At 39.5% G+C, this 25,458-nt stretch overlaps 2 protein-coding genes across 2 annotated transcripts in view; one reads left to right on the top strand and one right to left on the bottom strand.

The window, feature by feature from the left end:
• Positions 1–2,545: 2,545 nt before the first annotated feature.
• THUMPD1 (THUMP domain 1 NAT10 acetyltransferase adaptor) lies at positions 2,546–9,224 on the bottom strand. The gene is made up of 4 exons (XM_073647984.1): positions 8,930–9,224; positions 6,567–6,747; positions 4,702–4,950; positions 2,546–3,715 (listed from the first exon to the last, which is right to left on the bottom strand). The coding sequence occupies exons 1-4, from the start codon at positions 9,128–9,130 to the stop codon at positions 3,462–3,464; spliced, it is 885 nt and encodes a 294-aa protein (XP_073504085.1). The 5' UTR covers positions 9,131–9,224; the 3' UTR covers positions 2,546–3,461.
• LOC141162170 (acyl-coenzyme A synthetase ACSM3, mitochondrial-like) overlaps positions 9,207–25,458 on the top strand; it is a 52,659-nt gene continuing 36,407 nt past the window's right edge. The window contains exon 1 of the mRNA XM_073647982.1: positions 9,207–9,325. The gene's annotated coding sequence lies outside the window, so the exon portion shown is untranslated. The remainder of the gene's footprint in view (positions 9,326–25,458) is intronic.

The raw sequence follows: 25,458 nt of genomic DNA, 5'->3' as shown, positions 1-25,458 counted from the left end.
TCTGCGCTTCCAAATCCAAATACCCCCCCTCCCTTCTGAGCCCTACAGTGTGCCTAAACCTCCATTATCGCCCACATTTGGCATCACTGAAGAGAGGAGAGCAAGCTTCATTTTCAAAATAGGGTCACTTGTTTCTGCTCTTTTGGCATGACTCTTCAAATGCGACATGACGTCCACACTATTTTGACCAAATCTGCGATCGAAATGTCAAATAGCGCTCCTTCCCTTCCGAGCCCTGCCATGCACCCAAACCGTAGTTTTCACCCATATATGGTGAATAGTCATACTCAGGAGAAATTGCACAACAAATTGGGTGGTTCATTTTCTCCTGTTACCCATGTGAAAATGAAACATTTGGAGGTAAAGCAATAATTTTGTGAAAAACACAATTTTCATTATTTTCTTCCACTTTGCTATTATTCCTGTGAAAAACCTGAAGGGTTAAACTTCCTGAATGTGATTTTGAACACAGTGAGGGGTTTCCTGACATAGGTTCTTCAAAGTCACTTCAATGGTGCAGTCAGACTGCTGTATGACTCACGCGAGGATTGCATCACTATCCTCGGACTGGCCGTCGGCTCTCCCGACATGCGCGTGACTGCTTTCATTTCTATGCAGCCGTCATGCTCAGGTCTGGAGAGCCGACGGCCAGTCCGAGGATAGAGATGCAATCCTCGCGTGAGTAATACAGCAGTCAGACTGCACCCTTAAAGTGAAGTTGGTCCCCTAAAAAAAATAAATAAATAAATAAAAAAAAATTGTGTATTTTGGAAAAATTAACCCAGTTACGGATTTTCCACCAGTCCCATTCTTCTCATTTTATGTGGCACCATATCAAAGGCCTTTGATCAGTCCTTGTAGACAACATCCATGATGTTACCCTGGTCCAATCTGGAACTTACCTCCTCACAGAAGCTAATCATATTGGTTTGGCAGGACCGATCCTACATAAACATATGTTGATAGTAAGTCATGAGTTTATTCCTATTGGGATACCCCAGAATAGCATCTCTTAGGAAACCCTGAAAAGATTTTGTCCATAGTGGAGGTCAAACTTACCGACCTAAAATTTCCAGGCTCAGATTTCGTCTCCTTTTTGAATACTGGCACATTTGCTGTGCGCCAGTCTGTATTACGTAATCTTTTAATATTAGAAAGAACTGCCTGTCCCATTATGGAACATAATTCCTGCAGTACTCGGGGGTATATGCCATCCGGTCCCAGGGCTGTGTCTACTTTAGTGTTTTTGAGGCAACACCGACATTCCTGCTGGGTTAAGCAGGTGTCATTTAGGCTGTGTGCCCACTATGCGTTTAAGCTTTTCCGCAGCGGCAATTCCACCGCACCAACACAAAAACGCTTGGTAGAAGGCCTGCCATGTTCCCCAATGATAATCTGCATGTGCTGTGCACATGCTGCGGAAATTTCCGCTGCGGATTATCATTGCGGAAAAATCCGCAGCACTACCAATTATTTTGCTTAAGCGCGGCGTTTTTGCCGCCATTGACTTGCATTGAATCGCTTAATATCCGCATGACTACATGTGCACATGCGGATATTAAGCGATTCAATGTGCGGATGGTACCCGGGTCTGGAGAAGAGGAGACTCTCCTCCAGACCCGGGTACCATAGTACTTGTAAAAAAAAAAAAAAAAATACATTATACTCACCTTCTGATGGCCCCTGGTCTCCTGTACAATGCGTCCTGGCATCCCGGCAGCTCGCGATGGTCTAAAAAGGACCTTCCATGACGTAGTTTAGTCATGCGACAGGTCACGCGACCGCCGACGTCGACTAAATGATGTCATCGAAGGTAATTTTTGACCACAGCGAGCCACCCAACACGGAGACCGGGGGCCATCAGAAGGTAAGTATAATGTTTATTTTTTACCATTCTTTTTAACTATAACTTGGTCACACTATATAAATCCATGCCGGTTGCATGGATTTATATAGTGTGACCAAGTTGTCAAGCACTTTCCAAGTGATGCTAAAATCGCTTGATAACCCGCATGTACAATCCGCATGCGTTTTTTCTGCCAGGGGAGATGCAGAAACGCTCAGGAAAAATCCGGAGCATTTCTGCATCGTGGGCACATAGCCTTAGAGGGATTGTCCAGGACTTTAACATTGATGGCCTATCCTTAGAAAAGGTCATCAATGTCTTATCGGTGGAGGTGCAACTGTGTGGATTGGATGGGTTGTTACCGACATCTGATGAGAATTTCATGTCAATAGCACCTTTAGAAATAGATTTACTTAAAAAATTAGTGACGTGTTCAATACTTCTGTCACCCGCGGTATATGTTGACATGGCAAAAATGTATTGTATAAATGTCTGCGATTTTTCCTTTCAATGAAACTTGCAGAAATTTAATCTCACTATTCCACTTAATAAAGTTAATTTCCTCCCGGTAGCCAGGGGGCGCACAGCTTTAGAACAGGTTAATAGTTGTGTTCATTTCACATTAAAGGTTCCTTTCAAACAATGGGTCATTTTCTGATGGCACATTTCCTTTAAAATTGAAAAAGTAGAAACTTTAAAAACAGGGTAAAAATATTTATTTACAAAACTTTCTTTTGGTGGATGTTATTTCATAAAGAGGTGACAACGAACACATGCATTTCTCTACCCAAATGTAATAAAGTTAGACATTTTACAGCACCTCTTTAAAAATATATAATTTTTTTTTTTTTTTTGTTAAAGGGATTGGCCAGTCTTTTGATATTGAAGATCTATTCTCAGGATAGATCATTAATACCAGACACATGTCCACCCCACCGCTCATAGTTACTTTGGAGAACAGCAGAACACAGCTCTAAAATAAAATGCTGAAGCATGGCTATTTCATGGGAAATACAAGTGTTTAGTAAAACAGACATTCAGGAGAGCAGGCAGGTCCCGTGAGCTACACAAAGGACCAAAAACCAAACCATTAAATGGCACCAGATACCCTGTAAAATATCAATGGTGGGTCTATGAGGTTGGGGGTTGACTCGTGACATTCCTGACACTTTCCCCTTAGGTTTTTAATTTGGAGATAAAGCACAGAATCACATTTTGCCCCATCAGATGGTAATTAATATGCTCCGTGGACCATGGCTTCCGGCTTACAGATACATCACTCACAATTTTTGAAATTTTTTTCTCCACAAGAAACCAGTTTTTATGTCATAGTAAACAGAATTGGAAAACAACACAATGACCAGACCATCCATGTGCACCATGACGTTACTAAAATCGAAAAATCACTCAAAGTGCTGCTCTAAGGAAGGAGGCAAAAATGTACAAAAGGACCCAAAAAAAAAAACCAGCAGCTAAAAGGGTTTATATTACTAAACCAACATAGAATTTTTTTGTTCTTGACCAATTACAGTTTGCCCTTAAAATCCACAAAATGTTGATATTTTTGGATGTTTGCAGACCCTATTCCTCCTGGGCCCTACATGTACGTGTTTTTTTAGGAGTCACAGACCACTGCAGGGTCCTCTTTGCTTTGCTCTTGTGTTTTCTCCTTCCCAACATCCCCGACTGGTTCCTGTGGCTTCTCCTCTTTGGCGCTCTTTACCACCTCCTGTAGGTTGTACTTTCTGAACAGTGTGTAGTCCTTCACCACGCTCAGACAGCAGACGTTCCTGATGATCTCCACTACAATGGTGAGCTCAGGGTTTGTCAGGTCCACCTTATTCTCCGGATTCAGATTCCCAACAATTCCTGGAATATAAAACCGTGTCCGTCAATCCAGAAGAAAATTTTTTATTAAAAACAGGAACATTTTACTTTTCGGTCACCTTTTATTTCATTTTGCATGAACAGAAAACAGCAACTTTAGGGTTGTTTTTTTGTATTTTTTTAAAGGGTGTCTAAATGTTAAATGTTTCTCTTTTTGAAGAAGGGCAAGGTTGGAATAGGGCATACATGTAAAACTCATCTGGTCCCCGGAGTGGTTTTATTTGGCACTCGACACCAGAACCACCAGTCCTAGGTGGGGCCCATTATTGTGCGTGGAGGACTACGTGGGGCCCATTATTCTGTATACTGGTTGGACCACGTCTTTGTCCATGTGTTTCATTCTGGCCCTCTCTGTGTTTGAGTCTGACATCCCCTGGCAAAGGGAGACTTATAGGCCATGCAATGCTCCCCTGGGAAATTAAATAAAGCAAAAATGCCTCTTCCTCAGTGTTCATTTAATTTTTTTATGGCATTCAGAATCTCATAAATGATAGTTTTACAGTACAGGTTAATACAATTATGGTGATACTTAAAAAAAAGACTTTTCTTTTTACCAGTTAGTACTTGTGCACAAGAAAAATCACTTTTTACATTTAACAATTTTTTTGTCTGTTGTTCTAAAAGCTGTAAGACAGTTTTGTAGAGGCTTGTTTCTTTGAGTAGTTTTCATCATTTTTGAACACATTTCTTTTTTGAGACATTGGATGGTCAAAAACAGCAATTCTGGCATTAGTTTGATACTGGTTGTCCATGTTTGGGGGAAAGCACACCCCGCACCCTAGATCCCCTTAACCCATATGCAGTGATCTTAGCCTATAAGTCTGATGAAGGGTTTTTCAGCTGAAACGTTAAATAATGTTGTGCTTACTGCAGTATAACCATTAGATATGCAATACTGTCAATTGCAAGCTTTGCACGACTATAATATAACATAGAGCTCGTGCTGTGCTGCCGCCATAATTTCTCACCTGCCAGGTCCTTTATCACCTCCTCTCTGTTCATGTGATTATTATTTCTTGCCTTATACACAATCTGAAAAGTTCCTTTGTTGGGAGCTTTAAACCAAGGATGGAAGAATGTCTCTGCGTATTTCTTGAGATCCTCGGGGAAAGCTTTACAAGTACCAGTGACTGGTAACATACGAAGGATGACCCTCGTCTTCTTCTTCTTTGTAGTGTTCAGATCTTTTAAAATGTGGTGAACCAACTTCTCCGGCTCTGAAACAAAACATCACAAACATTAAAAATAGAAGGGAGGTTTGGTGACTGAAAAAAAACACAGGTTTTGCCATTTTGATATTTTCTTCCTCTTTGCAGTGTTTACTGTATAGGTTTAATAACTAATTCTAGACAGTCCATAGGCATTAAAAGTCCGGGCAGTCCTCATTCATCCCTGCACCGACGCTCTAAAAAGAGAAACCTCCACTATATAGGCTGGAAGCTGAAATTTCCTTGCAACTGGGGCTAAAATACCAGCCCCAGTTACAGAAGGAATCAGCAAATAAAAAAAAAAATGTATTGGTAGGTTATCATTTAAGACCTTATAGGAGAATATTGTATGCAATGAAAAAAGAAGCATAAATAAAAATGGCAAAAAAAAACAACAAAGAACAAAAACATTCCTAGTTTAGATCAGTTTCTAGCTTTGCCCACATCAAAAAATGTCAAATTTATAAAAACTAAAAAACTAAAAGGGAACACATTTTAGCAGTCCTTTGTCGTCATAAAATAAAAAAAAAAACACATTTCATATATTAATTTTTATTTTCACCTAAAAACAGCAGAAATAAGGGAAGCGAGACGACCGAGGCCGAGGAGGGAAGGGAAGCGAAGCGAGACGACCCGGGCCGAGGAGGGGAGGGAAGGGAAGCGAAGCGAGACGACCCGGGCCGAGGAGGGGAGGGAAGGGAAGCGAAGCGAGACGACCCGGGCCGAGGAGGGGAGGGAAGGGAAGCGAAGCGAGACGACCCGGGCCGAGGAGGGGAGGGAAGGGAAGCGAAGCGAGGCGACCCGGGCCGAGGAGGGGAGGGAAGGGAAGCGAAGCGAGGCGACCCGGGCCGAGGAGGGGAGGGAAGGGAAGCGAAGCGAGGCGACCCGGGCCGAGGAGGGGAGGGAAGCGAAGCGAAGCGAGGCGACCCGGGCCGAGGAGGGGAGGGAAGCGAAGCGAGACGACCCGGGCCGAGGAGGGGAGGGAAGCGAAGCGAAGCGAGACAACCCGGGCCGAGGAGGGGAGGGAAGCGAGACGACCCGGGCCGAGGAGGGAAGCGAAGCGAGACGACCCGGGCCGAGGAGGGAAGCGAAGCGAGACGACCCGGGCCGAGGAGGGAAGCGAAGCGAGACGACCCGGGCCGAGGACAGGTTAATTTTACATTTTGACAGACCAGACTTTTATGCACACGGTGATACCAAATATGTTTTTTGGTTTTAAATCTCTATTCTTATTGGAGGGATAAAATGGGGATTTTAATTTGTTAAAAATCAGCAGCTCAGGTTGTGCGATACTCTGGATTTCCCATTCAAGGTCAATTTTATGTTGTGCATTTTCACCCCTTGCAATACAGAGGGTGAAAATTGCAGTAAATATGCAGCATTTCTACTGCATATGGTGAAGATTTTGATTTTGTTGAGGATACAGCACCTGGAAACAGATCTGTTACAGAAATTTCCTTGAATGCCTCATTTATCTAAACGGGGCTTGTAGAAATCCATCCACCTGCCTCGGATACGACCCCATTCACATGAATGAAAGAGACCAGGAGTTTCTGTTAACAGATCTGCAGCAGGGGAATCCACCTCCCAGCAACAGCCATGTAGAGGGGGGGACATGATCTTACCTACATGGAGGGTCCTAATGAAAACAACATTATTAGCGCCACTTTCTACTGACTGAAATCTGCGTAAATTCTTTTCAGTTGATGTACGAATCTGGTCAACTTCTTTCTTCAAAGCGGCTTCAACGTCGTCATCATCTTCTTCCTCTTCGCTGCCCGAAAGTCTGTCTTCTTTATCGCAGAGCTGTCAATGGAGAAAAAGGAAAAAGTTAGATCCACCAACGGCATTTATTTTTATATCAGGAAGGAACAACTTCATACAGGCAGAAGCCACGATCGGGAGCCGTCAGGTGAGCTGTCGGCCAGTCCAAGCATTGCACTGTGATCCTCGACCGAGTTACATGATCGTCGGTCTCTTCTCTAATTCTCATGATTGTTGGAGGTTCAGGTAGTCAGACCCGAACCGAGCAGAAAGTGATGTCATATCTTGATGATGTGCCATTAAAGGGACTGTCAGCACAGAATTATTATTTTTATTATTATAGCGCCATTTATTCCATGGCGCTTTACATGTGATAGGGATATACAGTACAGACCAAACGTTTGGACACACCCTCTCATCCAAAGACCCCTCCGCACAGAATGACTGTTCAAACCAAGCACACGTGCTCGCTGCATCATGGCGGAGCCAATCATTTATATACACCTTCCCACCTGCTTGGTTTCCATCTTTCTTCCCTTTTCTGGCCCTATGAAGCCAGAGCTGTCAATCAAAGAAGAGGGAGATGGTAATTGATGGAAAACAAGCTGGTAGGAAGGAGAATTTAAATGATTGGCTGCTGTGAAGCACCGAGCGGCGGAGCTTAGTCTGAACAGTCGCTCTGTGTCCCTTTAAAGGAGTTCTCAGGACAGGATATGGCATGTCTAAGGCTATGTGCCCACGTTGCATTTATGAAGCAGAAAATTTCTGCTGCATAAATGCAAGTCCTCTCCCGGAAAAACGCATGCGGAATTCCGCACGCGTTTATCGCGCGTTTTTCGCGCGTTTATCACGCGTTTTCCACATGCGGAATTGCCTTGCGTTTTTTATGCATTGGACTATGGCAATTCTGCTTGCGGAAACGCAAAATTAATTGACATGCTGCGGATTTTTGAACGCAGCATAAACGCTGCGGAAAAAAACGCAGCATGTGCATAGAACTTGCGGAATCCCATTGGGGACCATGGGGTGCGGGTTACCAAGCGTTTTACAAGCGTTTCCGCTGCGGAAATTCCGCATCAAAAACGCTTGAAAAACGCTACGTGGGCACACAGCCTAATAGTTTGTACTGGTGTCTATCTCCAGAACCGAGATCCCTGGTCTGACTGGTGCCGAACTGCAGCGACAACAATGAAAACTAGATTCCAACTGGAACGGACCCCGGTCAGTGTAGACTTTTATACAGCGTTATCGATCACTTTTCTTATTTTCTAGACATCTGGACGTTTACGATCTTCTCACAGAATCACATTTTTAAAGGGCTATTCCCAACATTGCAAGGCTATTCCCAGGAGAGATGATTGATGTGGGTCTGACTGCCAAGACCCCTCCTAATCCCGATAACATGGCACTGACTGCTGGAGATAGAGTACAGTACGGCGCCATCTCCAGAGGTCACATACAAAATGAATAGAGAAGAGGCGGCCACAACTGCAATCCAATGGGGCATGGCACACGCCCGCTCTAACCATCAGTTAGGGTCCTAGTGCCCACCTATTATAATATAAATAAATACATATTAAATATGAACATTAAATATATTATAAATTAAATAGATATATTTAACGTTATTATTTAATATGTATTATGATTTTATATAATACATATTTTAATGTTAAACATTTTAATGATAATATACCATTAAAATGTTTAACATTAATATGCAAATCATAAACACCTAATATTAACATTAAATATATATTTAATTTATAATATATAAAGTTAATATTTAATAGGCATTATTTCATATAATACATATTAATTTATATATATATATATATATATATATATATATATATATATATATATATATATATAAATAAAACCTATCCACAGCAAATCTGCATCCAATGCAAGTTACTGGGGTGTCTATGACTATATTCACATGCAATGGGAAACAATCTGTGTGGATTTTTATCCTTGCTGCAAAAAAACAAACAAAAAAAAAACACAAAAAGCGTTCTAGTTCAGACGGATCGGTCAGTAAATCCATGCTATGTGCACAGGTCCCAAGGCTGCAGCCGAACTACAAAATTGGAAAGAATCAGCAGCTGTTACAGGACTACAACTCCCAGCATGCTCTTACGATGTGCAGCTGTCATTGCATGCTGGGAGTTGTAGTTCCCCAGGTGGGATCGCAGCCCCCCGCCTCACAGGCGGCACCCACCTTCTCGGCGCCGTACAGCAGGTCTCCATACTCGTTGAGCAGGCTGTACGCTTCCCCCACGCACTTCCTCTCGTTCATGTTGCAGGTGATGAGGACCCCCTGCATGCCCACCTCCAGCTGCCGTCCGCCCCGGTGCCGCTTGGCATTGCTCACATACTGCGCCTTTCCTCTCTTCTTCCCCTTCTGCACCTCGGCGCTCATCCTGGCTGCACGCACACAAATAACCGGGTTTACAGAGCGGAGGCAGCGAAAGATGACGTCACCCGAAGAGGCGGAGCTTTACCAGCGCAGGGCGGAAGTTCCTAACAGGAAGTGGCAGTGCACGTGTTTGATGGAGGCTTAAGACTGGTATATTGCAGTGAGGAGAAGTCTATCCCGGACCCTACAGAGTTTTAGGTGAGAAGTAGTCTAGCCTGGACCCTACAGAGCTTTAGGTGAGAAGTAGTCTAGCCTGGACCCTACAGAGCTTTAGGTGAGAAGTAGTCTAGCCTGGACCCTACAGAGCTTTAGGTGAGGAGTAGTCTAGCCTGGACCCTACAGAGCTTTAGGTGAGGAGTAGTCTAGCCTGGACTCTACAGAGCTATAGGTGAGGAGTAGTCTAGCCTGGACTCTACAGAGTTTTAGGTGAGGAGTAGTCTAGCCTGGACTCTACAGAGCTATAGGTGAGGAGTAGTCTAGCCTGAGCACTGAAGAGCTATAGGTGAGGAGTAGTCTATCCTGGACCCTACAGAGTTTTAGGTGAGGAGTAGTCTAGCCTGAGCACTGAAGAGCTTTAGGTGAGGAGTAGTCTATCCCGGACCCTACAGAGCTTTAGGTGAGGAATAGTCTAGCCTGAGCACTGAAGAGCTATAGGTGAGGAGTAGTCTATCCCGGACCCTACAGAGCTTTAGGTGAGGAATAGTCTAGCCTGAGCACTGAAGAGCTTTAGGTGAGGAGTAGTCTATCCCGGACCCTACAGAGTTTTAGGTGAGGAGTAGTCTAGCCTGGACTCTACAGAGCTTTAGGTGAGGAGTAGTCTAGCCTGAGCACTGAAGAGCTTTAGGTGAGGAGTAGTCTAGCCTGGACCCTACAGAGCTTTAGGTGAGAAGTAGTCTAGCCTGGACTCTACAGAGTTTTAGGTGAGGCGTAGTCTAGCCTGAGCACTGAAGAGCTATAGGTGAGGAATAGTCTAGCCTGAGCACTGAAGAGCTTTAGGTGAGGAGTAGTCTATCCCGGACCCTACAGAGTTTTAGGTGAGGAGTAGTCTAGCCTGGACCCTACAGAGCTATAGGTGAGGAGTAGTCTAGCCTGGACCCTACAGAGCTATAGGTGAGGAGTAGTCTAGCCTGGACTCTACAGAGCTTTAGGTGAGAAGTAGTCTAGCCTGAGCACTGAAGAGCTTTAGGTGAGGAGTAGTCTATCCCGGACCCTACAGAGTTTTAGGTGAGGAGTAGTCTAGCCTGAGCACTACAGAGCTATAGGTGAGGAGTAGTCTAGCCTGGACCCTACAGAGCTATAGGTGAGGAGTAGTCTAGGCTGGACCCTACAGAGCTTTAGGTGAGAAGTAGTCTAGCCTGAGCACTACAGAGCTATAGGTGAGGAGTAGTCTAGCCTGGACCCTACAGAGCTTTAGGTGAGAAGTAGTCTAGCCTGGACCCTACAGTGCTTTAGGTGAGAAGTAGTCTAGCCTGGACCCTACAGAGCTTTAGGTGAGGAGTAGTCTAGGCTAGACGGTGCATACTAAAACCCTATGTGCCACATTTATCTATACCTATGCCTATGGTAGTTTTTTTTTTTACAGTTTCATTTTCTTAATTAAGTTTTCCTTTCCACTTCACTCTATTTAAAGCAGAATAACCAATTTATTTACTTATGTATTTATTTGACATAAAGTTGCTATACATGAATGTAGGGGTTAACTTTTTTGGAAACTGAATAACGGTTTTAAGCTCTGTTTTTTTTATTGGAATAAGTTCATATTAGTACAACAAGGTTATCTTCCAAGTTTCATTAAGATCTTTTTAGGGATTCAGTCTTTATGCGCCGCCATATTCTTCCATACCTATGCCTAGTGTGTTATCATGGTTGGAAACTGAATAACGGTTTTAAGCTCTGTTTTTTTTTTTATTGGAATAAATTAATATTAGTACAACAAGGTTATCTTCCAAGTTTCATTAAGATCTTTTTAGGGATTCAGTCTTTATGCACCGCCATATTCTTCTATACCTAGGCCTATGGTAGTTTTTTTTTACAGTTTAATTTTTTTAATGTATTTTTCCTTTCCACTTCACTCTATTTAAAAATAAATTAGCAGAGGTTAAAACTGTAATTGTGTTTTCAACAAGGCAAACCCATACATTTCTATATAGTAACTTTAAATTTCAAATAAGCACTGAATCCCTAATAAGATCTTGATGCAACTCTGAAAATAAGTTTGTCATTAATATGAACTTATTCCAACAAGAAAAACAGAGCTTAAAAATGTAATTCTGTTTTCAACAATGTTAATTCATGCATTCCTATATAATAACTTTACATTTCAAATAAACAGTGAATCCCTAAGTAGATCTTTATCGAAAAATTTTGCCTTAAAGCCCTTGTTTTTGTTTGTTTGATTTTCACACAAGACTATGGCAATGGCACAGTTTTTTTAAATGGTTTTCTTAATCTCTCTGATCTCAGTTTACTGATAAAATAAAATATACAGTTTACTGTATTTAAAAAAAAAATTAAGGGCTCACTCACACTGGCCGTTTCGGCTCCGTTATGTGCATGCGCTTTTTATGCGCACAAGCATAAGAAGTGCATGCTGAATTACTGTGTCGCTGGTTTTTAGCGCACACAGTCATTCAAATAGGCGGCGGCAGTCCGTTCTGCGCGGCAAAAACGGACATGCTGTCGCTTTTTTCTGCGCATCCGTTCGATGCGCAGAAAAAGCGGAGTGTCTGCACTAGCCCATTGACAACAATAGGCTCGTTTTTTCAGCGCAGAATGGATGCGCTGAAAAAACGCGAAAACGCTGCCTGTGTGAACAAGCCCTTATGAGGCGAAATTAAGCTGTCTGTTGTAAACACAAGTCACATATATGTTACTGTAGATTTGAAATGAATGCTGAATCCTAGATTAGATGATGAAGTATAAGTTACATAAAAGTATTTTCATTACAGAAAAATAATTAAGTTAACACTTACATGACTGAATGGATTACGAATATTGACATAACCTTATTTAAAACAAATCAAAACATAGCATCTATGTTACATAAAACTATTTTATTTGGGAGAAATATTTAAGTTAACATTTACACAACTGAATGGATTACGAATACTTGACAAAACCATATTAAAGGGTAACTATCATGTTTGAAGGTTTTTTTTCTAGAACCCCCTTAACCCATTAGGACCTGTTTAAAATAAGAAAACTTCTTACTTACCCTCCTGCCGGCCCACGAAGCTCCTGTTCTGGGCCAAAGTGCAACTGAACAGTTGCCGGAATGCGCGTGCACGCACATCCTCGGGCATTCATTCTCCTAAAACGTCTTCAATCTGAATACGCTTTAGGAGAATAGTTTAGCGAGGGACAGTTAGTTGCATGTTTTCAAATTAGTGATTTAGGGACAGATTATTGTAGGATGTGTGAAAAATGTAAGAATAAAAAAAAAAGACTTATTCAAAAATTTTTTTTTTTTATATAATAAATGTTAATAACAAAAAATTTATAGTTACTCTTTAACCCCTTAAGCCCCGGAGCATTTTTCGTTTTTGCATTTTCGTTTTTGCTCCCCTTGTTCCCAGAGCCATAGCGTTTTTATTTTTTGGTCAATATGGCCATGTGAGGGCTTATTTTTTGCGGGACGAGTTGTACTTTTCAACGCCATTACTAGTTTTATCATATCCTGTACGGGAAAACAGGAAAAAAATTCCAAGTGCGGTAAAATTGCAAAAAAAGTGCAATACCCCAGTTGTTTTTTATTTATTTTTTTTACCATGTTCACTGAATGCTAAAACTGACCTGCCCTTCTTATTCTACAGGTCATTACGAGTTCATAGACACCAAACATGTATAGGTTCTTTTATATTTAAGTGGTGAAAAAAAATTCCAAAATTTGGTAAAAAAAAAAATAAAAAAATAGCGCCATTTTCTAAGACCCGTAGCGTCTCCATTTTTCGTGATCTGGGGCTGGTTGATGGCTTATTTTTTGCGTGCCAGGCTGACGTTTTTATTGATAACATTTGGGGTAGATCCGATGTTTTGATCGCCCGTTATTGCATTTTATTGCAATTTTGCGGCGACCAAAAAACGTAATTCTGGCGTTTAGAATTTTTTTCTCGCTACGCCGTTTACCGATCGGAATAATTCTTTTTTTATTTTGATAGATCGGGCGATTCTGAACGCGGCGATACCAAATATGTGTATGTGGTTTTTTTTTTTATATATTTTATTTTGAATGGGGCGAAAGGGGGGTGATTTAAACTTTTATATTTTTTTATTTTTTTTTATATTTTTAAAAACTTTTTTTTTTTTACTTTTTGCATGCTTCTATAGTCTCCATAGGAGACTAGAAGCAGCAACTGTCCGATCGCCTCTGCTACATACAGGGGACCAGCAGATCCCCTGCATGCAGCAGAAATGGTCCTGTGCTATGAGCGCCGACCACTAGGTGGCGCTCATAGCGACAAGATCATGACAACCACAGGCGTCTGCTGCAGACCCTGGGTTGTCATGCACGCCCATCGGCGACCCGCGATCACGTGACGGGGTCGCCGGTGGGCGGGGCTTATGACGCGCTACCCGGAAGCGCGCGTTAAATGCTGCTGTCGGAGATTGACAGCGGCATTTAACTGGTTAACAGCCGCGGGTGGATCGCGATTCCACCCGCGGCTGTTGCGGGCACATGTCAGCTGTAAGAATCAGCTGACATGTGCTCGGTTCAGTGAGGGCTCAGCGCCGGAGCCCTCACTGAACCGGCGGTACGCAGATATGCGTACTAATACGTCCCCGGTAAGTAAGGGGTTAAAAAGAAATCAAACATATTCTGTTTACACTTAAACCATAAGTTGCTTAATAATGTTACATACTAACAAGGAAAAGGTACTTTACACCTCCTATTCAGCATTTTGACATTTTCTGCATTTGTACATAGATGGTAATTGTTTATCAGATAGTCCTTCACTAGTGCTTTGTGGTACCAATCTTGGCATGCAAAGTCACAGAAAACCATTTTCATATCTTCCTCTGTTGCACACACATTTCTATTAGGCTGGCAACAATTCACTCCTGCATAACAGATGCTTGAATTGGCTTCCCAAATTGTATTACATAAATTAGTCATCCAATTAACAGTACAAAAGTTTTGAGGTCCTGGTTGCACTGTTGGTGTAAAATCTGCATCTGACCACCACTGACTGCTTACTTCTGGGAGTGTCACAGTTGTATCACCAGTAACTGTGATAACTTTTACCGTGCCTGGAACCACTGCTTGTAATTCAGAACAACCTTTTTTGTGGTTATGACATGAAGTTTAGGCATACCTACGGATGGTTCAGGTGGTGATATTTTAACAATTTTTGCAGTTCGTGCACTGTATCCTGGCATAACTTGTGTTGTAAGTGTTGCCTCCTCGTCTCCATTATTTCGATTCATGCTTTGGATTGAGTCATCAGCTGGAGATGTCAATCATGGTTTAGAAGTGAACTTCCGTCCACTTTTTCCTTTTCCCCTTTGTTTTTTGTACAACCTGCTTAGATTTCCTTCATCTGTCTCTTCCCTTGGATCCAATCCCACTGATAGCAGAACTGCCATAATGTGGTGACACTGTCTGGATTGTGGACATGAACAAGAAGTCTTTGGGAAAAGTTGCACAATGTAAGATTCATTTTTAAAACCTTTAACGAGGAATACTTTCTGCTGTGGCACCAACACAATACCACCTGGTGTATTGAGAATTCCTTCTGCCATTGTTCTTCTTGGCAGATGGCTTCCTGTTTTACATGCATTTTCTTTTGTGATCACAAGTTTTTGTTCCTTTAAAAATTCCGCCAAGCTTTCGAGTGTTACCAGTACTTCAGGAAATGATACATCTGCTGGGTTTAGAGCTCAGAACTCTCCTTTCAGGTTGAAGTTACCCAGTCCACATCTCCCTCTCAGAACTTCCTTCGTGTAGTAAGAAGTTAAGTAAAACATAGACAGAACAAAACCTTCCATGTTTATTTCTTTCCCATCATGATGTCTTCTTAGCACAGAATTAAAACTCTCACTTTGATTTGTTGTTATTCCTGAAGGTTCTATGAACATGTGTTCTTCTAAAAGCCACCTTGCACAGTAATTGAGGATATCTGATTCCAGGTGCTTCTTATAGTAAGTGAGGAATTCTTCTGTCCAATGTTGGCTAAGTTCTTCTAACTTACTTACATATTCGTTTGGTGTCTTGCTGTTCATTTAACTGTAAATACAGCTTTCATATGTTAATTTGTCCATTTGTTGTCAACCATGCCTTTGCGTTCAGTATTGCACATCTTTCCTCATGTGGTTCCAACACAGGAATCATTTAACCTGGGGAAGCTGTGCATCTATACTGTTTGTAATTGCCTTTTCACGGTCAGTAATGATTTTCACCATGTTGCTGTTAAATGCTGGACACTTTTCAGAAATAAAATTGAAGAACTTTCTGTGTGTACCTTCATCTTTCTTTTGGTGCATCAATATGAAAATTGGAATTACACATGCATTTTGAAAAGCAGGGTGGTTAAATGTAACAGTAGTCACATAAAAATGACCAAACTCGAAAGTTGTGTCACAACTGAAGTTGCTGTCCTTGTGTTTTGCAAATGTATTCGCTTCTTCTATTAGTTCTTCTTTTGCAAGGATACAATAGAAATCATGTAGGACATCTAGCTGCTTTACAAAACCACCAAACAAGCGCTCCAATTCAACTATGGAATAAACATCATCTTGGCACAAACAACGCTTTACACACTCTCTCATAGCACTGTTTTGTGCCTGCTTTACATCACGCGGTCCTAAAGCAGCTTCATATTGTGGAGGTATGAAACGTGTACACTGTGCTTTATAAACTTTCATGGGTGGCTGTGATAAGTTTTCCCTCTGTTCTTTAATGATTGGTGGTGCAGTAGTAAAAAATATCTTGTTCTTGTAGTGTTTGCGATTACCATGGGCTTTAAGGTGCATTGTATTTGGATTTCCAAAGTACTGAGTTAGCCTGCAACTGTTATCAGTTTGACCGAGGCTAAAAATGTACTTTTCAAGAAGTTCACATACCTCTTCTGGTGGGTGTCTTGGCTTGTATATAACCTTGAAGCATGTTTCCCCTTTAAAGGTATACTTGTTCCTGGAGATGTAATCAAACTGCAATTGATCTGCTATGCAATCCCTTGCTTTTCCTTCTTTGTAAAAGTAAAACATCACCATGCTGTGGATTAAGTGGTGGCAAATTGGTCACCCTACACTTATCACCTTTCTTCAGAATCTCAAATGCTTCAGTTGGTGTTATTTTGTCAGTATTTTTGTGTAAACATTGTTATTTGTAATATTTTTGGGCTCATAAATCACAAATTCATCCTTACCATTGAATTACTTTCATGTAGCCCTTTCTCTGAACAGTAACTGTTGTCTCCAGTGAATGATTCCATGTCATCAGACACTGCTTCAATCTTGTTGTATTTACCAAGAGCACTGTCATCATAATCCTTCTTCATTTCATTCTCCGGTTCTGTTTTTTGTTCTTTTAATGTAGGCAGACTTTGTTCACTGATAGTTCGAGAAAAAAGAGGTTGGCGTGGGATTCCTTGTTTTTCACATTTTTCTTTGTTGGTGACTTTCATAATACATTCTCTAAAGTTGAAATCTGTGTCCCAGAGGTTTCTACATGCTAAGCTATAATTTTGGATAAGTTTTTTTCTGTGCGTTTTGGTTTTTGGCGCTACTTCTTCGCCAAGCTTGCACCAGAAGCTCACACTACTAACGCTTGAATTCACTTCAGTGTTTGGACTTCTTTCAAACAGTCTAGTAGCAGCTTTCAATAAGTCTTCAGTGCATATACATTTCTTTACATTTCCACCACTTTTTGGTTTCTTCTTATTGTGAAATGGAAGATACAATGCTAAAAATCTTGATGTTGAATGTGAATTAGTTGTCTCTGAAACTGTTTGTTCTGAACTTAATTTTGTCACATCCTTATTTTTGCCTGGGGTTCCTTGTATTTCTTTATTCTCTGGTACTGTAGATTCTCTTTTATTTTTCTTTACTAAAGATTTGATGCCCATTGTTCAAAATTCCTGTAAAGAACTTTTTTTTTAATTATGAAAAAAAGATACAAAAATTCAAACAATATAAAAACCTAAACAAGAAGTCATTTAAAGATTAACTATCATTTACCTTTTTTTTCTTTTTTTTTTTTTTGGGTCCCCCCTCCCCCCTGAACCCATTTGGACCGGTTTAAAAATAAAAAACTTCTTAATTACCCTCCTGTCGGCCCACGAAGCTCCTCTTCTGGGCCGTCCCGCAACTGAACAAATGCCGGGAGGCACGTGCACGCCGGCTGATGACGTGTGCGCGTCCTCGCCGGCGTGCCCGCACATCGCGGTATACAGAGCATATATACGCTGAAGCCTCGGGAGATGTTTCCCGGGGTTGCAGCGCAGTAGATTACATGGCGCCGTGCCTGGGATGGCACAGCTGCCATGCATTCAGTACAGCTGAGCGCTGGCTCGCTTCCCATGAGAAGCGAGCTAAGCACTCATGTGATGCCCGGGGACACGCGTGCACGCGCATTCATTCTACTAAAGCGTCTTCAATGTGAAAACGGTTTAGGAGGATAGCTTAGCAAGGGACAGTCGGTTGCGTTTTTGCAACTGAGTGATTTAGGCTAAGTTCACATGGTGCGTTTTGCTGCGTTTTTTATGCTAATTAGGTGGCAAAAATCGTAGGAAAAACCATGAACTTTTGACCTGCTTGCAAAATGTTGGTTTGCTGCGTTTTTTGCTGCGTTTTTGCCTTATCATTGCTTCCTATGGAGCAAAGCAGCAAAAAACGCAGCAGAGAATTGACATGTTCATTCTTTGAAAAAAGCAGCTAATAAACAAACAAGAAATGCAGGTTAAAAAAGAACAAGCGTGTGAACAGCAATTCTGCAAATCTCATAGACTTTGCTGGTACTGTACTTTGCTGCTTTAAATTAGCATAATTAGCATGAAAAAACGCAGCAAAAAACGCAGCGTGTGAACATAGCCTTAGGAACAGTTTAGTGTAGGAATAGTTACAAAAACTAAAAAAAATAATATTAAAGACCTATTCAAATTTTTTTATATAATAAAAATATTAATTTAAAACAATTGATAGTTCCTCTTTAAATAAAAATATTTATATATTTTAATTTAATTATTTAATGCAAAATTAAAAATCTTAAATTATTCAAAACTACTTGAAGCCAAAGCTGATTCAATAAAATAAAATTTAGTCTGAAATGAAAAGCAATTTTAAAATTTAAGTAAATGTACACTAAAGATTAGTATCAAAAGAAGCTAAGCCATAAATCACACAACTTCATACTACCTTTTTGTTAGTTCTTGAATGTAAGCATACTGAAGAGAAATATCCGATGTAGCATGGTTGTCCAGTGGACCTTTGCTCCAAATTAGTGAAATTGTATCCTCTGAAATGTCATAAAAGTTGGTAACTTTTACACCATATCCACAAATACTTTGTATGAGACAGTAACAAGGTATATCCTTTAAAATAGAAGCACTTTAGATAAGTTATGATACTGTATATTCCTACATTTTAACTGTAAATAGTAATAGACAACGTATAAGACAGTAGGGTGAGTATGGTAAGGTCAACAACCATGCCGGCTTAAAGCACTTTCCTACTGGTGGCGTGAAGAAAATTTGACAGACCGTGCAGAGGTCCAACGTTTGCAGCTACCAGTACAGTACTCCAAGTTTTATCCCCAACAAACCCAAACCGAAGAATTATCATCCATCCTGGAAGTGAAAACTTGACTTCAGCAGGGGCAGCTACATTGTATGGAGCCATTTATTATATGGCAAGCTAGATCGAGGACAGATAACATTTACTGTGCTATATTTAGATGGAAGATCTGGTTACCATTAGCAGAGATTATTTTGGGAAGAAAGTTGAACACCCATACATTCCTATATAGCAACTTTATAATTCAAATAAAGACTGAATCCCTAAAAAGATCTTGATGAAACTGGAAAAATAACCTTGTTGTACTAATATGAACTTATTCCAATAAAAAAAACGGAGCTTAAAACTGTTATTCAGTTTCCAACCATGATAACACACTAGGCATAGGTATGGAAGAATATGGCGGCACAAAAAGACTGAATCCCTAAAAAGATCTTGATGAACCTGGGAAAGTAACTTTCTGTCACTAATATGAACTTATTCCAATACAATAATGGAGCTTAAAACTGTTATTCAGTTTCCAGCCATGATAACCACACTAGGCATAGGTATGGAAGAATATGGCAGAACATAAAGACTGAATCCCTAAAAAAATCTTAATGAAACTGGGAAAGTAACTTTCTGTCACTAATATGAACTTATTCCAATAAAAAAACGGAGCTTAAAACTGTTATTCGTAATACTTGCCAAAGTGATGATGGGAGAGCCTGGTGTTGCAGCTTGACTTCTGTAAGATATGCCCCAGCTAGCATGTCCACTTACTCTGCATTCTGTGGTTGCTAGGGTACTGGATGTGTGAGAGGAGGGTTTATAAACTATCTCAAGGTAGACAATATTAAAATTAGCTTCCAGCCTTATCTCACTCTCAAAACATCCCCCTGCCTCTCTCAGCTCAGGAACACAGAGAAGCGAGTTGTAACTGTAAAAAATCTACCATAGGCATAGGTACAGACAAATATGACTAAAAAATCTACCATAGGCATAGGTATAGACAAATATGACTAAAAAATCTACCATGGGCATAGGTACAGACAAATATGACTAAAAAAATCTACCATAGGCATAGGTACAAAAATCTACCATAGGCATAGCTACAGACAAATAAGACTAAAAAATCTACCATAGGCATAGGTACAAAAATCTACCATAGGCATAGCTACAAAAATCTACCATAGGCATAGCTACAGACAAATATCTACCATAGGCATAGGTACAGACAAATATGACTAAAAAATCTACCATAGGCATAGCTACAAAAATCTACCATAGGCATAGCTACAGACAAATAAGACTAAAAAATCTACCATAGGCATAGGTACAAAAATCTACCATAGGCATAGCTACAGACAAATAAGACTAAAAAATCTACCATAGGCATAGGTACAAAAATCTACCATAGGCATAGGTACAGACAAATATGACTAAAAAATCTACCATAGTCATAGGTACAAATATCTACCATAGGCATAGGTACAGACAAATATGACTAAAAAATCTACCATAGGCATAGGTACAAAAATCTACCATAGGCATAGGTACAGACAAATATGACTAAAAAATCTACCATAGGCATAGGTACAGACAAATATGACTAAAAAATCTACCATAGCCATAGCTACAGACAAATATCTACCATAGGCATAGGTATAGACAAATAAGACTAAAAAATCTACCATAGGCATAGCTACAGACAAATATCTACCATAGGCATAGGTACAGACAAATATGACTAAAAAATCTACCATAGGCATAGGTACAGACAAATATGACACAAAAATCTACCATAGTCATAGCTACAAAAATCTACCATAGGCATAGCTACAGACAAATATCTACCATAGGCATAGGTACAGACAAATATGACTAAAATATCTACCATAGGCATAGCTACAAAAATCTACCATAGGCATAGCTACAAAAATCTACCATAGGCATAGCTACAAAAATCTACCATAGGCATAGGTACAGACAAATAAGACTAAAAAATCTACCATAGGCATAGGCACAGACAAATATCTACCATAGGCATAGGTACAGACAAATATGACTAAAAAATCTACCATAGGCATAGGTACAAATATCTACCATAGGCATAGGTACAGACAAATATGACAAAAAAAATCTACCATAGGCATAGCTACAGACAAATATCTACCATAGGCATAGGTATAGACAAATATGACTAAAATATCTACCATAGGCATAGGTACAAAAATCTACCATAGGCATAGCTACAGACAAATAAGACTAAAAAATCTACCATAGGCATAGGTACAAAAATCTACCATAGGCATAGGTATAGACAAATATGACAAAAAAATCTACCATAGGCATAGCTACAAAAATCTACCATGGGCATAGCTACAAAAATCTACCATAGGCATAGCTACAGACAAATATCTACCATAGGCATAGGTACAGACAAATATGACTAAAAAATCTACCATAGGCATAGGTACAAAAATCTACCATAGGCATAGCTACAAAAATCTACCATAGGCATAGCTACAGACAAATATCTACCATAGGCATAGCTACAGACAAATATGACTAAAAAATCTACCATAGGCATAGCTACAAAAATCTACCATAGGCATAGCTACAAAAATCTACCATAGGCATAGCTACAAAAATCTACCATAGGCATAGCTACAAAAATCTACCATAGGCATAGCTACAGACAAATAAGACTAAAAAATCTACCATAGGCATAGGTACAAAAATCTACCATAGGCATAGCTACAAAAATCTACCATAGGCATAGCTACAGACAAATATCTACCATAGGCATAGGTACAGACAAATATGACTAAAAAATCTACCATAGGCATAGGTACAAAAATCTACCATAGGCATAGGTACAAAAATCTACCATAGGCATAGCTACAAAAATCTACCATGGGCATAGCTACAGACAAATATCTACCATAGGCATAGGTACAGACAAATATGACTAAAAAATCTACCATAGTCATAGGTACAAATATCTACCATAGGCATAGGTACAGACAAATATGACTAAAAAATCTACCATAGGCATAGGTACAAATATCTACCATAGGCATAGGTATAGACAAATATGACTAAAATATCTACCATAGGCATAGGTACAAAAATCTACCATAGGCATAGCTACAGACAAATAAGACTAAAAAATCTACCATAGGCATAGGTACAAAAATCTACCATAGGCATAGGTATAGACAAATATGACAAAAAAATCTACCATAGGCATAGCTACAAAAATTTACCATGGGCATAGCTACAGACAAATATCTACCATAGGCATAGGTACAGACAAATATGACTAAAAAATCTACCATAGTCATAGGTACAAATATCTACCATAGGCATAGGTACAGACAAATATGACTAAAAAATCTACCATAGGCATAGGTACAGACAAATATGACAAAAAAATCTACCATAGGCATAGCTACAGACAAATATCTACCATAGGCATAGGTATAGACAAATAAGACACATAGGTAGACAATATTAAAATTAGCTTCCAGCCTTATCTCACTCTCAAAACATCCCCCTGCCTCTCTCAGCTCAGGAACACAGAGAAGCGAGTTGTAACTGTAAAAAATCTACCATAGGCATAGGTACAGACAAATATGACTAAAAAATCTACCATAGGCATAGGTATAGACAAATATGACTAAAAAATCTACCATGGGCATAGGTACAGACAAATATGACTAAAAAAATCTACCATAGGCACAAAAATCTACCATAGGCATAGGTACAGACAAATATGACTAAAAAAATCTACCATAGGCACAAAAATCTACCATAGGCATAGCTACAGACAAATAAGACTAAAAAATCTACCATAGGCATAGGTACAAAAATCTACCATAGGCATAGCTACAGACAAATAAGACTAAAAAATCTACCATAGGCATAGGTACAAAAATCTACCATAGGCATAGGTACAGACAAATATGACTAAAAAATCTACCATAGTCATAGGTACAAATATCTACCATAGGCATAGGTACAGACAAATATGACTAAAAAATCTACCATAGGCATAGGTACAAAAATCTACCATAGGCATAGGTACAGACAAATATGACTAAAAAATCTACCATAGGCATAGGTACAAAAATCTACCATAGGCATAGCTACAGACAAATATCTACCATAGGCATAGGTACAGACAAATATGACTAAAAAATCTACCATAGGCATAGCTACAAAAATCTACCATAGGCATAGCTACAGACAAATAAGACTAAAAAATCTACCATAGGCATAGGTACAAAAATCTACCATAGGCATAGGTACAGACAAATATGACTAAAAAATCTACCATAGTCATAGGTACAAATATCTACCATAGGCATAGGTACAGACAAATATGACTAAAAAATCTACCATAGGCATAGGTACAAAAATCTACCATAGGCATAGGTACAGACAAATATGACTAAAAAATCTACCATAGGCATAGGTACAGACAAATATGACTAAAAAATCTACCATAGGCATAGCTACAGACAAATATCTACCATAGGCATAGGTATAGACAAATAAGACTAAAAAATCTACCATAGGCATAGGTACAAAAATCTACCATAGGCATAGCTACAGACAAATATCTACCATAGGCATAGGTACAGACAAATATGACTAAAAAATCTACCATAGGCATAGGTACAGACAAATATGACACAAAAATCTACCATAGTCATAGCTACAAAAATCTACCATAGGCATAGGTACAGACAAATATGACTAAAAAATCTACCATAGGCATAGGTACAGACAAATATGACTAAAAAATCTACCATAGGCATAGCTACAGACAAATATCTACCATAGGCATAGGTACAGACAAATATGACTAAAAAATCTACCATAGGCATAGGTACAAATATCTACCATAGGCATAGGTACAGACAAATATGACAAAAAAAATCTACCATAGGCATAGCTACAGACAAATATCTACCATAGGCATAGGTATAGACAAATATGACTAAAATATCTACCATAGGCATAGGTACAAAAATCTACCATAGGCATAGGTATAGACAAATATGACAAAAAAATCTACCATAGGCATAGCTACAAAAATCTACCATAGGCATAGCTACAGACAAATATCTACCATAGGCATAGCTACAGACAAATAAGACTAAAAAATCTACCATAGGCATAGGTACAAAAATCTACCATAGGCATAGGTATAGACAAATATGACAAAAAAATCTACCATAGGCATAGCTACAAAAATCTACCATGGGCATAGCTACAAAAATCTACCATAGGCATAGCTACAGACAAATAAGACTAAAAAATCTACCATAGGCATAGGTACAAAAATCTACCATAGGCATAGCTACAAAAATCTACCATAGGCATAGCTACAAAAATCTACCATAGGCATAGCTACAGACAAATATCTACCATAGGCATAGGTACAGACAAATATGACTAAAAAATCTACCATAGGCATAGCTACAAAAATCTACCATAGGCATAGCTACAAAAATCTACCATAGGCATAGCTACAGACAAATAAGACTAAAAAATCTACCATAGGCATAGGTACAAAAATCTACCATAGGCATAGCTACAAAAATCTACCATAGGCATAGCTACAAAAATCTACCATAGGCATAGCTACAGACAAATATCTACCATAGGCATAGGTACAGACAAATATGACTAAAAAATCTACCATAGGCATAGGTACAAAAATCTACCATAGGCATAGGTACAAAAATCTACCATAGGCATAGCTACAAAAATCTACCATGGGCATAGCTACAGACAAATATCTACCATAGGCATAGGTACAGACAAATATGACTAAAAAATCTACCATAGTCATAGGTACAAATATCTACCATAGGCATAGGTACAGACAAATATGACTAAAAAATCTACCATAGGCATAGGTACAGACAAATATGACTAAAAAATCTACCATAGGCATAGCTACAGACAAATATCTACCATAGGCATAGGTATAGACAAATAAGACTAAAAAATCTACCATAGGCATAGCTACAAAAATCTACCATAGGCATAGCTACAGACAAATATCTACCATAGGCATAGGTACAGACAAATATGACTAAAAAATCTACCATAGGCATAGGTACAGACAAATATGACACAAAAATCTACCATAGGCATAGCTACAGACAAATATCTACCATAGGCATAGGTATAGACAAATATGACTAAAATATCTACCATAGGCATAGCTACAAAAATCTACCATAGGCATAGCTACAAAAATCTACCATAGGCATAGGTACAGACAAATATGACTAAAAAATCTACCATAGGCATAGGTACAAAAATCTACCATAGGCATAGGTACAAAAATCTACCATAGGCATAGGTACAAATATCTACCATAGGCATAGGTACAGACAAATATGACTAAAAAATCTACCATAGGCATAGGTACAAATATCTACCATAGGCATAGGTACAGACAAATAAGACTAAAAAATCTACCATAGGCATAGGTACAAAAATCTACCATAGGCATAGGTATAGACAAATATGACAAAAAAATCTACCATAGGCATAGCTACAAAAATCTACCATAGGCATAGCTACAAAAATCTACC

The sequence above is a fragment of the Phyllobates terribilis genome, unplaced genomic scaffold (genome assembly GCF_046119375.1).
Source record: "Phyllobates terribilis strain yellow unplaced genomic scaffold, ASM4611937v1 Scaffold_9__5_contigs__length_417890890, whole genome shotgun sequence".
Taxonomy (NCBI): domain Eukaryota; kingdom Metazoa; phylum Chordata; class Amphibia; order Anura; family Dendrobatidae; genus Phyllobates; species Phyllobates terribilis.
This window is presented reverse-complemented; position numbering and strand designations above follow the sequence as displayed.

What these genes read in the sequence shown, in the direction of transcription:
- THUMPD1 (XM_073647984.1), bottom strand. Translation starts at nt 9,130, where the DNA reads ATGAGCGCCGAGGTGCAGAAGGGGAAGAAGAGAGGAAAGGCGCAGTAT. An exon ending in CATTAGGACCCTCCATGTAG is followed by an intron (nt 4,951 to 6,566) that starts GTAAGATCATGT and finishes GTTTTGTTTCAG; the next exon opens with AGCCGGAGAAGTTGGTTCAC. An exon ending in GGTGATAAAGGACCTGGCAG is followed by an intron (nt 3,716 to 4,701) that starts GTGAGAAATTAT and finishes TTTATATTCCAG; the next exon opens with GAATTGTTGGGAATCTGAAT.